Here is a 15,039-nt window from a genome sequence, read left to right as displayed (position 1 = left end):
CTACACTGTGGAGTGTTTTAGATATATGGCAAAGGAAAGTTGAGTCTTTGTTGCCCATAGGTGATAGGGAGTTCCTAATGTGTTTCAACCTGAGACCTAAGGTAATTATATTTGCCTTCTTTAAAATATTTTCTTATTCATTTATTTTTTTTATGAGGGCAGCCTATTTATTTATTTGTTCATTTATTTATTTATTTAGAGAGCTTGAGTGGGGGAGAGGGACAGTGAGAGGGAGAGAGTCTTTTTTTTTAAGTATTTATTTTGATTGAGAGAGAGAATCCCAAGCAGGCTCCACACTGTCAGCACAGAGCCCAGTGTGGGGCTCCAACTCACACACTATGAGATCATAACCTCAGCTGAAACCAAGAGTCAGATGCTTAACCGACTGAGCCATCAGGTGCCCCCCACCCCCCACTTTTTTTAGGGAGAGAGAGAATCTTAAGCAGGTTCCACGCCCATAATGGAACCTGATGTGTGGCTTGATCTTAGGACCTTGAGAGTGTGACCTAAGCCTAAATCAAGAGTTAGACACCTAACTGACTGAGCCACTCAGGTACCCCTAAAATGCATTTTAGAACTATTACTCTGCATTAACAACTCAGGCAACAACAGATGTTGGCGAGGATGTGGAGAAAGAGGATCTCTTTTGCATTGTTGGTGGGAATGCAAGCTGGTGTAGCCATTCTGGAAAACAGTATGGAGGTTCCTCAAAAAACTAAAAATAGAACTACCCTACAACCCAGCAATTGCACTACTAGGTATTTATCCAAGGGATACAGGTGTGCTGTTTTGAAGGGACACATGCACCCCAATGTTTATAGCAGCACTATCAACAATAGCCAAAGTATGGAAAGAGCCCAAATGTCAATCGATGGATGAATAGATAAAGGAGATGTGGTGTGTATATATATATATATATATATATATATATATATATATATATATATATATACATACACACACACACACAATGGAATATTACTCGGCAGTCAGAAAGAATGAAATCTTGCCATTTACAACTACATGGATGGAACTGGAGGGAATTATGCTAAGTGAAATTAGTCAGAGAAAGACAAAACTGATATGACTTCGCTCATATGAGGACTTTAAAAGACAAAACAGATGAACATAAGGGAAGGGAAACAAAAATAATATAAAAACAGGGAGGGGGACAAAACATAAGAGACTCTTAAATATGGAGAACAAACAGAGGGTTACTGGAAGGGGTGTGGAAGGGAGATGGGCTAAATGGGTAAGGGGCACTGAGGAATCTACTCCTGAAATTGTTGTTGAACCATATGCTAACTAATTTGGATTTAAACTTTTAAAAATTTAAATAAATAAATAAAAACTATTACTCTGGTGGCAGTATAGAGACTGGATTGCAGGGATAAAATCTAGAGCCAAGGAAACCATAGTAAAGTCTTAGATTGCAAGTAACTTGTTCTGTGAGTGTTCCACAAAATAAGCAAACATTTCTAATAAATTTTAACTTGATAAACGATATCTTGCAATACAAATAGTATGTGATGCTGAATGTCACATGATCACGACCAAGCCAGTGGTTCTGTCTCTCTCGCTCTTGCTCTTGCTCTCTCGCTCTCACTGCAGGATTGTGGGTGATTGTCTCCCATGCTTGAATGCTCGGTCTCAGGCCGCGGTGTTTGGCAAAAATCACTGATTTTTCAGAACATTGGAAGGTGCCCGCAAATGGCACTAGTGTAATTTTTGTCACTTCAAAGCACCTATGGACAGTCCTTTGCTTTTCCATATAAGAGTAAGCTTAGGAATGCTTTGCTTCATTCTAGGTCAGGCTGCCTGCAGGTATAAACCCTTTCCTTTGTTGCCTTATTGCCAGTTACATGAAATACAGTGTATGACAAGAGTTTATTAATAATAATACTGTACTGTAGTCAAACATACGTGTGAGTGTATACAATTGCTCCATGCAGAAAAAGATTCCATTGAGCCAATAGGTAGCAGTGATTCCGATAGTGATAGTGAAAGTCGTCCTACACAATAATCCTCCTCTCTCTTGTCTCCCTTATACCAGCCACGAAGGTTTTCAAAGGTAAGTGCAAGTTAATTTGTTTATTTTTCTTTTTTTTTCTTTTTTTTTTTTAATTTTTTTTTTTTAACATTTATTTATTTTTGAGACAGAGAGAGACGGAGCATGAACAGGGGAGGGGCAGAGAGAGAGGGAGACACAGAATCTGAAACAGGCTCCAGGCTCTGAGCTGTCAGCCCAGAGCCTGACATGGGGCTCGAACTCACGGACCATGAGATCATGACCTGAGCCGAAGTCAGACGCTTAACCGACCAAGCCACCCAGGCGCCCCTGTTTATTTTTCTTTATATTTTGCATTTTCTTTATTATTTTGTATTATATTACAGTATTGTAATCATTTTTATATGAATATTTTTGGGTTGTGGAACAAATCATCTGAGTTTCCATTATTTCTTAAGGGGAAGTTCACTTTGATATACAAGTGCTTTCGATTATAAGCATACTTCCAGGATGAATTATGCTTGTAAACCAAGGTTTTACTGTACTTATGTTCCTGCAGTAGTGTAGGCAAGAAATAAGGAGGCAGTATTGAAGAAGAGGTAAGGATTGATAAATCTCTAAAGAAATATGCAGAATGATAAATTGATAGGACTTGAAGACTCACTTGTGATCACAGAAGGTGGAGAAGAAAGGAGTCCAGGTTTCTGGCTTTGATGAGTGTGTTTCTACAGTATCTAGTATGCAGATACTTGATGACTTGTTCAAAGAATGACTGAAGGTCATTGGATGCTTTATTCCTTGTGAATATTTTCCTAAACTGTACATTTTTCTCTCTTTCAAGATGTTAGCATATTTCATGGGTATTTATAGGTATAGCTATTTGGATATTTGGTTGCTCTCCTTATTTACTTCTTGAAATCTAGGGCTTTTTAAAAATTTATCCTTAATTTCCTCTTCTGACAACCACTTTCCTGCCCCTATAGAATCAGAATTTCCAAGACAGTTCAGTGGGAATTTGAAACTTAAGAGCTGCTTGGGGGTTCTGATGATCAGTTTGTTTTCAAATTTGGTTGTAGAGCAATGAATCAGCTGTGGGTAGAGCTGTTTTCTTCTACTAACCGTGCTATCAAATGATGGATAATCTGTTACTGTAGATTTTTAAATGATGGAGTAAGGATGGTGATCACTCCTTCTCTCTGAGTGATCTCACTAACAAGAAAGATAAGAAATAGGAATTCTACCTTGAGTGATATTAGGAAACAACTAAAACCCCCAATCACAATATATGAATAAAGGCTACCATTTCCACCAGCAGTAAGATAAAGGTTCTAGTTTCTCCACATCCTCACCAACACTTGCTATTTTCTGATTTTAAGTTTATTTTTTTTTAGTAATCTCTATACCCAGTGTGGGGCTTGAACTCATGACCCTGAGATCAAAAGTTGCATGCTCTTCTGACTGAGCCAGCCAGGCACCCTACTATTTTTTTTATTTTTTTATTACCATTCTGTGGATATGGAATGGAACCCCACTGTCGTTTTAATGTGCATTTTCCTAATTATATTGAGCATCTTTTCATATACTTTTTGGCTATTCTTACATACTGAGTGAAATATCTATTCACATCTTGTGTATTCTGGACCCAGAACCTGGGGCTTATCTTTTTATTTTCTTTATGGTGTCTTTTCAAGCATAAAGGTTTTAAATTTATGAAGTTTAGTTTATCACTGTTTTCTTTTTCTCTTTTATGGTTTATGCCTCTGGTGTTGTATCTAAAAACTGTTTGCCTAAACCTAAAAGGATTTCTTCTAGACCTTTTATAGTTTTAGCTCTTATGTGTAAGCCTGTGATACATCTTTGTGTCAGGTAGATTATAAATTCATCTTTTTGCTCATGGACATCTAATTGGTCCAGCAATTTTCAACCATTTGTTGGGGGGCGGGGACAAACAATCCTTTCTTCCACTGAATTGTCTTGACAACTTTGTTATAAATCCATTGACAAAATTTAAGGACTTCTCTTAATTTTTCCCTGTGACCTACATCTGTTTTTATGCCAGTACTCATTATATTCCCCCCCAAAGTTTACAGTCTCAGTCTCTAGAAAGGAAACACCTGCTTCATAGTCTCCAGCTCCAGTGCTACCTCTGAATCGCTGCCACCCTGTCTCACTGACTTGCCATGCCACCCCTGAGATACTTAACGTTTAAATCTTAAGATTTTAAAGTTGCAAATTCAACACTTTAGCTTTACAGATAAGGAATGTCAGGCCCACCTTTGTTGTTTTTCTAAGTTAAAGTATTTTTGTCCCATGCTGGAACAGAAAGAAGAATGATATCTGTCTGGGGATAAACATTTATTATCATGGAATCACCACACAATTCTCTCTAAACCAGGCCTGGCAGAGCAGGGTCCTGAAGAGGAAAAAAAATTTAGAATAGAGACTTAATAAGGGCAGAGCCATAAAAAGAGGAAAGGAAATAAATGGTAGATGCCAAAAATAAAGTACACCTACTTGAAATTTTTGTATAAAGCTGGTACACATTTCAAGTGGCTCTGCTAGTGAAATGCTTTACCATCTATAGCATGCATTTCTTGAAAGTTACTGCTGAAAGCACCTCTTGATCTTTAAGGGACCTCACATCACTTGAAAATAAGAGTGCTCAGTGAAAGCTTTAGATCTTTCAGTGGTTTAGGTTTCTGGTGTTTTTTTGTTTGTTTGGTTGGTTGGTTGTTTTTCTGGTTTTGTTTTTGTTTTTAAGTAATCTTTGTATCCAACATGGGGCTCAAACCCACAACCCCCAAGATCAAGAGTTGCATGCTTCACTGAGTCAGCCAGGCACCCCCTCTTTTTTCATTTTTAATGCATTTCTTCTGGCTTTCAGTTTTCAAAATATAAACTATATTTTTCTTTTTTTTCTTAATATTTATTTATTTTTGAGAGAGAGAGAGAGAAAGAACGACCAGGGGGAGGAACAGAGAGAGAAGGAGACACAGAATCCAGAGCAGGCTCCAGGCTCTGAGCTGTCAGCACAGAGCCTGACGCAGGGCTCGAACTCACAAACTGCAAGATCATGACCTGAGCCACCAAGGTGCCCCTAAACTGTATTTTTGAAATATTAAACTTTCTAGCTACAGATGATATGGAGAAACCCATTATAATAGTAAGAAAAGTGTTACCTTGCTAAATTTTTCAAAGTAACAATTATCCTCGTGTGTGTGTGTGTGTGTGTGTGTGTGTGTGTGTGTGTGTGTGTGTATGGTCATAGTTATTAGCACATGACTGATACATAGTCTGCAAGATCAGGCTGTGCTTAAGACTGCTTCCTGAGGAATGTTAGCTATATGTAGTTTAAAAGGTAGGTGAATGGAGCTGAGTATCTTATGCTGGATCTTGCTCAGTTGACCAAAACAACTGGTCTTAGAAAAGAGGAACAAGGGACACCTGGATGGTTCAAGCAGTTAAGCATCTGACTCTTGATGTTGGCTCAGGTCATGATCTCGGGTTCGTGAGTTCAAGCCCCACATCAGCTTATGTGCTCTTAGTTGGGAGCCTGCTTGGAATTCTCTTTCCCTCTCTCTCTCTGTCCCTCCCCCTCTCTTGCTCTCTCTCAGAATAAATAAATAAGATTTTAAAAAAATATATGAAAAGAGGAATAATAATGGGGATGGAAGTCAAATTCATCTGTCTAATTGTTCCTTTAAAGATAGAGTTTAAGGGGCGCCTGGGTGGCTCAGTCGCTTAAGCGCCCAACTCCTTGATTTTAGCTCAGGCCATCATCTCACAGTTTGTGGGATCGGGCCCTACATCCGGCTCTGTGCTGACAGCAAGGAGCCTGCTTGAGATTCTCTCTCTCCCTTTCTCTCTCTCTCTGCCCCTCTCCCCCTCACTCTCTCTCAAAATAAATAAATAAACTTAAATAAAATAAAAAAGTAAAGATAGAGTTTAGGAGCTAAGATCAAGTAGCAAGGCAGAATATCCTAGGCTAACCAGGCTGGAGTATTAGTACATTCTGAATTAATAACTGTTGGTCTTTAAAGATTATTTTTGTAAGTAATTCGTTTCATAGCCTACCTTGAATGTTTTTTGTGTAACAGTATTTCTAATGGAAAGGTTAGGATTTTTTTTTTTTTAATGTTTATTTATTTTTGAAAGACAGACAGTGAGAGCCAGGGAGGGGCAGAGAGAGATTGGGAGAGGGAGACACAGAGTCCGAAACTGGCTCCAGGTTCCGAGCTGTCAGCACAGAGCCCGATGCAGGGCGCGAACCCACAAAGTACGAGATCATGACCTGAGCCGGAGTTGGGCGCTTAACTGACTGAGCCACCCAGGTGCCCCAGGATTTTTTTCTGTTGTATTTAAGTTCTTCTGTACTAAAATGAAAACACGGAAGGGACAAATGCACACTGCAGGATTAGTATTTACTCTTGGAGGAGGAGTGGAACTTTAATGTTATATAACCATTTGTTTCATAGATTTAAACCAGATATTGCAGAATGTTTGCGATTTGTTAAATCTTGAAGGGAGTGGAGGGGAGATATGTCTGGGTATATGTTTAGCAATGAATGTTTGTGAGGAGATGCCGTGATTACCAGCAGATGTTGAAGAGAAATTCAGGGTAGTAGAAAAATTCCTAGGTTACATATTGGGAAGAACTCATGTTTATGTGATATCTGTAAGGGTCATTTCTCCTGCAGAATATGACTTGTCAGTTTTGAACCGTTGGCATTTGTGCTGCACCAGGACTCAGGCTCCCCAGGGCAGTCCCATCAGTCCTGTGCTGGTGACAGTGAGGATCACCGATAGCTCTCAGCGCTTCCTGTATTATGTTTTAATAATCACATCTCATGCTCCACATTTGCCATTTGAGATGTTATGCAGTATGAAATGTGTTCTAATCAGAAACCTATAAGTATCAGAGCTTGGATTTACATCTGACCAGCTCAAACCCAATCTTCATTATCCTTTTATGAGTTTATGCTTTCTTAATGTAGTCTTATCCACAGGATGAAGATACTGGAATGAAAAGTAAAGTCCATCATATTGCCAAGGAGATTATGAGCTCAGAGAAAGTGTAGGTATTCATTCAGTTTATAATTCAAATGACCATTTGTTTCCCTACTGGTTCATTGAAAACATTTCTTTTATTGTTTTTGTTTTTGTTTTTTTTTACAGGTTTGTGGATGTGTTAAAACTTTTACATATTGTAAGTATCTGCAAATATTTTCTTAGAGTCTGAGACTATCCTCTTTTGCGTCTTTCCCTATGTCAAAAAATTTTCAGCATAACTTAAATATACTTAAGTTAATGTGTGTATGTATATATGTGCTTCCTAATATATGGTTACATTTTTAAATTCATACATATATGTGAATATAGATATTCACATTCAGCATAAGAGCCCAATGCGGGGCTTGAACCCACGAACCATGAGATCATGACCTGAGCCGAAGTCAGATGCGCAACTGACTGAGCCACCCAAGTGCCCCAGGGCCTTTATATCCATATTTCCAAAGTCTTTAAACTTTCTGTCTTCATAACAGTTTTTAGAGTATTTCTTCTTGGGCATTTGCAGAAGATGTCTATAAGGAGAACTTTGCACTAGCAATGTATAAAGAATGTCATGCTCAGTGTTCAAAACCATTCTCCTTCTATCTGAATAAGCTCCCAGAAATAGACTCTTAAAATAGACCTTTTTATAACTAACTTTTTAAAGTTTTGTATTCCATTTTTATAATTGTCAACTTGAACAAACCTGTTGGGAAACAATTAGAATGTGTCTGACAGCATATTCATTTTTCTCATGCACTCTTTTGCACCTGCAAGTTTTTACAAGTTTCATTATGCATTAGCAGTGAAAGCGCTTTTAATCCTACCTTATTTGAATTATATTTTGGCAAGTTATTAAGACTTAACAAAAGAGGGTTAAGGTAGAGGAAACAATGAAGAAAGCAACTGAAGTAAAAATTTACTTAGATGGTATAATTATTAACATCATCTTCATCTTAATTACTGAGAAATGGTAGGTTGACACCCATTAATATCTCTAAAAGTATCATTATTTTCAGTTTTCCACTTAAAAGATACATGTGAACATGAAAAGTAGGGTGCATTTAAGCCTGATTCACATTCACTAAATGATTCTCTGTGCTCTGTGCTTGGTACAACAGAAACCTGGAGCTCTAAATCCTGTGTGAAGAATCTCCAGTTTTGGAAACCTTTTCTAAAACAATTCTTAACATTACTGATTTGTTTTGAGAAATTACTGTCTTGTGAATAGTTTCTTATATAAATCTTGACTGTATTGCTTAGTTCTCTTTGTAATTCACTTTTTAAAAATTATAGCACGGCATTTGGTCACCCAAATAAATTTATTGAGTTTGAAGTATATTGCCATTTCAAATGCGTAATATAAACATTAAAAAAAATTCAAATATGTAACAGCAGGATGAATAAATAACTTCTCAAAATAAACTCCATTTTGAACTGAATGAATTCCAGTTTTTACTGAACCTCTGTATTGTTTAAACCATTGCAGAGGGAAAAGGGAAAAAGCTAAACTCCTTTTTCTGGAAAGCTTAACATATCTGTAGGACAAACAAATTGTACCTATTTGACATATTTTCTGATAGACACGTCTAAACAGAATTAGACCACTCTAAGGAAATTTGCAGCATCTGCAATTTAATTGGTAAGCTCATGGAGGCAAAAAAAAAAAAAAAAAAAAAAATGCTATGGAGTCAGAAAAACTGGAGTTGGAAATTCAGTGCACTATTTCAACAAATCTTGCATGGAACACATGTTGAAGATTCCATGATGAACAACAGAGTCCCTGCCCTCATAGTGCCTATAGTCTAGCTTAGTGCTTCTCATAATGTGGTGAGAGACTGGATTTAAAATATTTCCAATCCGTGTTGGATCAGAAGTTTTAAAAATACAATACAAATGTCATGGCCATGTCAAAGTGACATAAAAGTTTCCAATCCCTTATTTATGCTTCTAACTAATATCTTTGCAGACCAATAATAATAAAAAGGACCACACTTTGAGAATATTGGCAAAAATATCAGCATCTATTCTGCCTATGTAGATTCTGTTTTTTAACAGCTATATGAATATCAGAAAGTAGTCTACCCTTTGGGCCTAACTTTCCTTATTTGTAAGATACAAATATCACTCTCTCTGGTTGTGAGGAATCAGTGGAATAAAGTATGTGAAAGAGCCTTTTATTTTGCACAGTGTACGTAGGTGCTTAGATTGACTTTCATTACCCGCTATTTTCATCTTTTTATAATTCTGTCCCTTCCAAATGCCTTTTTTCCTCTGTCCTAAAATTTCATTGTAATGAAGTTCTGATTCCAGTAGGTAGAGAACAAATTAAGAGCTTCATTAGTTTCTTTATTTGATTACCTAAAACAATGTATCTTGTTCTTATCTCTATACTTTTGGAACAAATCATAAACACTGTAAAAATGGACAGTCAGACCAAAGGATTTCCCATATCATCTCAGATCTGATAGATCTCATAGATGGCCTTGGCCTCTTCCCCAGCTGGTGTTGAGCAGTGAATCATCCAAAGCCCACCTTGGCTTGTACATTTTCAAAACCTCCTAAGCCTTTAATGCATGGGTAAGAGTAGATCATCTGCCTACCTCTTGTTAACGTCCTATCTGGTATGTGTAAATGTTAACTCAGCAGAGCCCAGCTCTAATGGGAATTTTAACAACAAAGCGTTAACCAGGTGAGAGCCGTTATTAGGAGAGGATTGTTACCAGCATAATGTGGTTGAAGTCAAGAGTCTTGTTTCATTTCACCACCCCCACCACACTGTTAAAGCTCATATTTACCCCTCTACCAAAAGTGCCCCACAAAGGTAAAACATGGATAGTTTCAATCCTGAGCACTACTTACTGTCTGATTTCATATAAATGAGTCAATGTCTGTGTTATGCCCTAGAATATGACTGCTTTACAATACCTAAATAATAGGCTTTAGATAATCCAGTGGATACTTTTTTGGAAATGAACCAGGTATCCAAGTGGCTTGGGGGAAGCTATTCTGCTGTTTCAGTTATACATGATTTCTTGTGAATAATTTTCTTTAAAGATTTTATATTTTTAAGTATTATCTGCATCCAGCATGGAACTCGAACTTACAACCCCAAGATCAAGAGTCGCATGCTTTGCTGACTGAGCCAGCCAGGCACCCCTCCTATGAATAGTTTTTTGTATTAGAGACTCTAGAATAGCACTAACAGATCTTTCTGAGATGACAGAAATATTCAGTATCTGCACTGTCCACTATGTCCAATATTTTTAAAATTTAAATATGTTACTGTAGTTTACTGACATTTCTTTGTTTATAATTTGCTGACCTAGGTGATACAGCTCATATCTTAACTATAAAATCTAAAGTGTAAACTAAAGAATTTTATCACTCAAGCTATTATGACATTGGAAGGAATATCCAATTGAGGCCTTTGATTCATCTGCCTGATGTTTGTGGGGAAAATTTGGCCTGTAGCAGCAGTGGCGAGACTTTACAACTAATCTTTTTTATGATGTATGCTCTGCAGTATCTTCCATGAGCTCCTGGACTTTAAACTAGGTATTTTTAAAGGTCCAGTGTACACAGTGTCTCCCAGCCAATACCCAATACCAGTATTTTCCTTTTCAAAACGGTAGTGCCAGGGAGTCTGGGTGGCTCAGTTGGTTGAGTGTCCGACTCTTGATTTCGGCTCAGGTCATGGTCTCATGATTCGTGGGATCGAGCCCCGCAACAGGCTCTGCGCTGACATAGCACACACACTCTCTCTCTCTCTAAAAATAAATAAACAAACATTAAAAAAAAATAAATAACTACAAAATGGTAGTGCCATCCCTATGACTGCAAAAGCCAGAAAAGTAGTATCTGTTCTTTCTTTCTCTCACCCACTTCTCCAACCAACCCGTCAGCAAACCCACTGATTCTGTTTCTGTTACTGCCACCAACTTAGTTCAGAATATCATCTCTTACGCAGACAGACAACCATTCCAGCCTCCTAACAGATACTCATTCCTGTTTCCATTCTCAGCCGTTTCCCAACCTGTTTCTTATACAATCTTTTTTCCTTACAAAATTTTGAGTGATTTTATTAAAATCTATATTAGAACATGTCACTCCCCTTCTTAAAACCCTTTAAATGATTCCCATTGCATTAAGAATAAAGTCCGGGGCTCCTGGGTGGCTCAGTCATCGGTTGGGCATCCAACTTTGGCTCAGGTCATGATTTCAAAGTTCACATGTTTGAGCCCTGCGTCGGGCTCTGTGCTGACAGCTGAGAGCCTGGAGCCTGCTTTGTGTTCTGTCTCCCTCTCTCTGTGCCCCTTCCCTGCTCACATTCTGTCCCTCTCTCTCTCTCAGATATAAATAAACATTAAAAAAATTTTTTTTTAAAAAGAATAAAGTCCATGTTACTTACCAAGGCTTGTAAATAGGATGATTTTATGTCCCAGTCTGCTTTTGACAATTCTGTTTATTGTCTATTGTCTATTAATAACTAATAGTAATTATTAACAGTGTTCCTTTTGTCTTGCTGGATCATCAAATTATGGTTCCCCCTGCCTACAAGGTGCTGTGTGATTTGGCCTCTTACTAAGATGAGATGCTGGGGAAAGAGAGGGGCATTCTCTTACTCACTGACCATGTTCTGGCCATACAGTCCTCCTTCCAGTTCTTAGTTCATTGCTAAGGTTATTCCTGCTCACAGCTTTTTCTAATGCAGTTTCCCAGAACGTTTGGTCTTCATTTTCTTCATAGCTAGTTTTTTCTTTATCCTTCCAGTTTTGGCTTAATGTGACCTCCTCATAGAGACCTTTCTTGACTATCCTTTTCTCTTTACCTTTCCTTTTGTGTTCTTCTTGACGCTTAATATAATTTGTGTATTTGTTTGTTTAGTTGTTTATTTTTGGTCTACTCTACTAAAATATAAGCTAGGTGAGGGCAGGGATCATCTCTCCAGTACCAACCATCATTCCTGTTCATTGGAAGGCTTTTAGTAAACATTTGTTGAATGCATGAGTGTGACTAATTCTTTAGGGGTTAAGAATTCTGCCCCTGCCGCTATGTGCTCTTAGACAAATTAGTCAAGCCTTAGTTTCTTCTTCTGGAAAATGGGAATAATAATAATAGTAATTGCCTTGTTTTTATTATTTTATTTTCCCTTTGATGGGAGACTATTTTAATAAACAGCTATAAATTTATTTTATGAATGCCCAAATAGCATGACTTAAAAACATTTTTTTTTTTTGACAAGAGAATGATCAGAGACTTTGAGGTCTTTTTTGACAAAGATGGGCTGATTAAGTAATAAAATGGTACTAGTAATGAAGCATCTTTGCTCCACTGATTTCTTAAGGTTGAGACCCACTTACCTTGAAAATTTAAGGGACTCTCATTAAAATCTATAGAGTTAGAGGCAGTTATTTGGACATTCATATGTCTGTTAGTAACTAGAATGTATCTTTTATTTTTTAAAAAATGAATCATAGAGGGGCGCCTGGGTGGCTCAGTCGGTTAAGCGGCCGACTTGGGCTCAGGTCATGATCTCGCGCTCCGTGAGTTCGAGCCCCGCATCCGGCTCTGTGCTGACACCTCAGAGCCTGGAGCCTGTTTCAGATTCTGTGTCTCCCTCTCTCTGATCCTCCCCCATTCATGCTCTGTCTCTCTCTGTTTCAAAAATAAATAAACGTTAAAAAAAAATTTTTTTTTAAATGAATCATAGAAAGAATAGAAGGCTTTCTCATAGAAGCCTCCAGTTTTTCCTATCTTAAATAACTTCATCATTTTCTTTTTTTTTTCTTTTGTTTTTTATTCTTTTATTTTGAGAGAGAGAGAGAGAGAGAGAGAACAAGCAGGGGAGGAGCAGAGAGAGAGGGAGACAGAATCCCAAGCAGGCTGTCAGCTGTCAGCACAGAGCCCAGTTTGGGGCTCAAACTCATGAATCATAAGATCATGACCTGAGTCAAAGTCAAGAGTCGGATGCTTACCCGGTTGAGCCACCCAGGCTCCCCTAACTTCATCATTTTCTACTGAATACAGACTGTTTTTTGAGTCTTGTTAATGATTTAATTATCATTAATTTGTTCCTTAGTTGTAAAGAATACTCCTTTAGCGTCTATTGACATGGCTGCCAAACCTTCACTTTTTGAGCAGCTTCCTTCTTGTTAGGACTGTCCTTCACTGAATGAAGTTCATTAAGAGCCCCTTTGTCCTGCTGCTGAGGTGTTTGTTTTCCTTACTTTGGTTTGGTATTTGCTTCTGGTTATATGCCTCTGATTCAGCATTCTGTCTCCAAGCTTCCAGGACTTGTTGACCTTAAATGATATTCATGTGATCACTTAAATTAACCAAATCTCCTTTACTTAAATAAATGACCTTCTGTTGAGCACTCTCTGTGTGACTTGAAACCTGCTGTGTTATGTAAATTGTCTATTTTAATCCTCATAACAACCCTATCAAATACTTGTTATTTCTGTTTTTTAAAATGAAGAAAACTAATTGCCGAAAGTAACCCGCTGCTAAATGGCAAAACCATACTTTGAATTCTGGTCTGAGACCTTGAACTTAGGCAGTTGTTCAGAAATGGATTAAAAATTATTAACTTGACATTTCTACATGCTGTATAGGGGGTAGTAGTATATCTTTGGATATATTAGCTTGTTTTCAGAATTCTTTCAGTGGCCCAAGAAATCAGAGAAATTCTAGTTTTCCATCTTTTGAAGATGAGAATGAAGCTACATATTTTCACTTAGGATACATTATGATTACTTGTTGTTAAGGGAGTTAGAGACTGGAGATAAAGGATTGATTTCAGTCATGTTTTATATAGTTTATAGCGTGCATTGATAATTATACACAATCACCTGATTGTGATCAGTCTGATCATAGGGAGAGGGAGAAATCATTTCATTGGTCAATATTTTAATTTAAAAACAAAATCAAATTGTTAATGTTAGGACTTCCTCCCCCTTCTACATTTACTTCATAGTTTCACACTCTTTCTGCATATTTATCAAAGCTCTCTGACCTTCCCAGCTGCTTTGCTTTGGCTTAATATGAAGTATTTCTTAATGCCCTTTTTGAAGGCAGGGAGCCCTGCAGAGTTCCCTGTCTATCGATATGTCCATTTAGTTTTTGTAATTCACTGTGTCATCATAGTGGTTAAGTCATACCCTCAGGTCAAGACACCCAGTCAGGACAGCTTCATTAAGTCACTTACTTCTCTTTGGCACTGGAGATGTAAATCCTGACCCTAAAAATAAGACCATCTGTTTTGTGCTTCATTGCTTTAGATGTTCATACTTGACTTTATTTGCATTGATTTTTGCTTAAGTCTAGCCCAAGTGATCAGAGCTTGTAAGGCTAGTATGTTAATACTTCAAAGGAACTCACTGTTTTATTTATTTATTTTTATTTTATGTAAGGCTTTATTTATTTATTTATTTATTTTCAATATGAAATTTATTGTCAAATTGGTTTCCATACAACACCCAGTGCTCATCCCAAAAGGTGCCCTCCTCAATACCCATCACCCATACTCCCCTCCCTCCCACCCCCCATCAACCCTGTTTATTCTCAGTTTTTAAGAGTCTCTTATGCTTTGGCTCTCTCCCTCTCTAACCTCTTTTTTTTTTTTTTTTCTTCCCCTCCTCCATGGACTTCTGTTAAGTTTCTCATGATCCACGTAAGAGTGAAAACATGTGGTATCTGTCTTTCTCTGTATGACTTATTTCACTTAGCATAACACTCTCCAGTTTCATCCACGTTGCTACAAAAGGCCATATTTCATTCTTTCTCATTGCCACGTAGTATTCCATTGTGTATATATACCAGCAATAGCACTGCTAGGAATTTACCCAAGGGATACAGGAGTGCTGATGCATAGGGGCACTTGTACCTCCAATGTTTATAGCAGCACTCTCAACAATAGCCAAATTATGGAAAGAGCCTAAATGTCCATCAACTGACGAATGGATAAAGAAATTGTGGTT

At 37.6% G+C, this 15,039-nt stretch overlaps 1 protein-coding gene across 4 annotated transcripts in view; it reads left to right on the top strand.

The window, feature by feature from the left end:
• FGD6 (FYVE, RhoGEF and PH domain containing 6) overlaps positions 1-15,039 on the top strand; it is a 118,799-nt gene that overhangs the window by 45,372 nt on the left and 58,388 nt on the right. Inside the window, exons 4-6 of one of the 4 annotated variants that reach the window (XM_045463344.1) lie at positions 2,054-2,071; positions 7,015-7,082; positions 7,184-7,214. The exons of 1 other annotated variant lie outside the window; for it this stretch is intronic. In XM_045463344.1, coding sequence (XP_045319300.1) covers positions 2,054-2,071; positions 7,015-7,082; positions 7,184-7,214 — 117 coding nt within the window. Of the gene's footprint in view, positions 1-2,053; positions 2,072-7,002; positions 7,083-7,183; positions 7,215-15,039 lie in introns of all 4 variants that reach the window. 2 more of the 4 variants (XM_045463345.1, XM_045463346.1) reach the window with 2 other exon arrangements.

This window comes from Leopardus geoffroyi, chromosome B4 (assembly GCF_018350155.1).
Source record: "Leopardus geoffroyi isolate Oge1 chromosome B4, O.geoffroyi_Oge1_pat1.0, whole genome shotgun sequence".
NCBI lineage: Eukaryota > Metazoa > Chordata > Mammalia > Carnivora > Felidae > Leopardus > Leopardus geoffroyi.
This window is presented reverse-complemented; position numbering and strand designations above follow the sequence as displayed.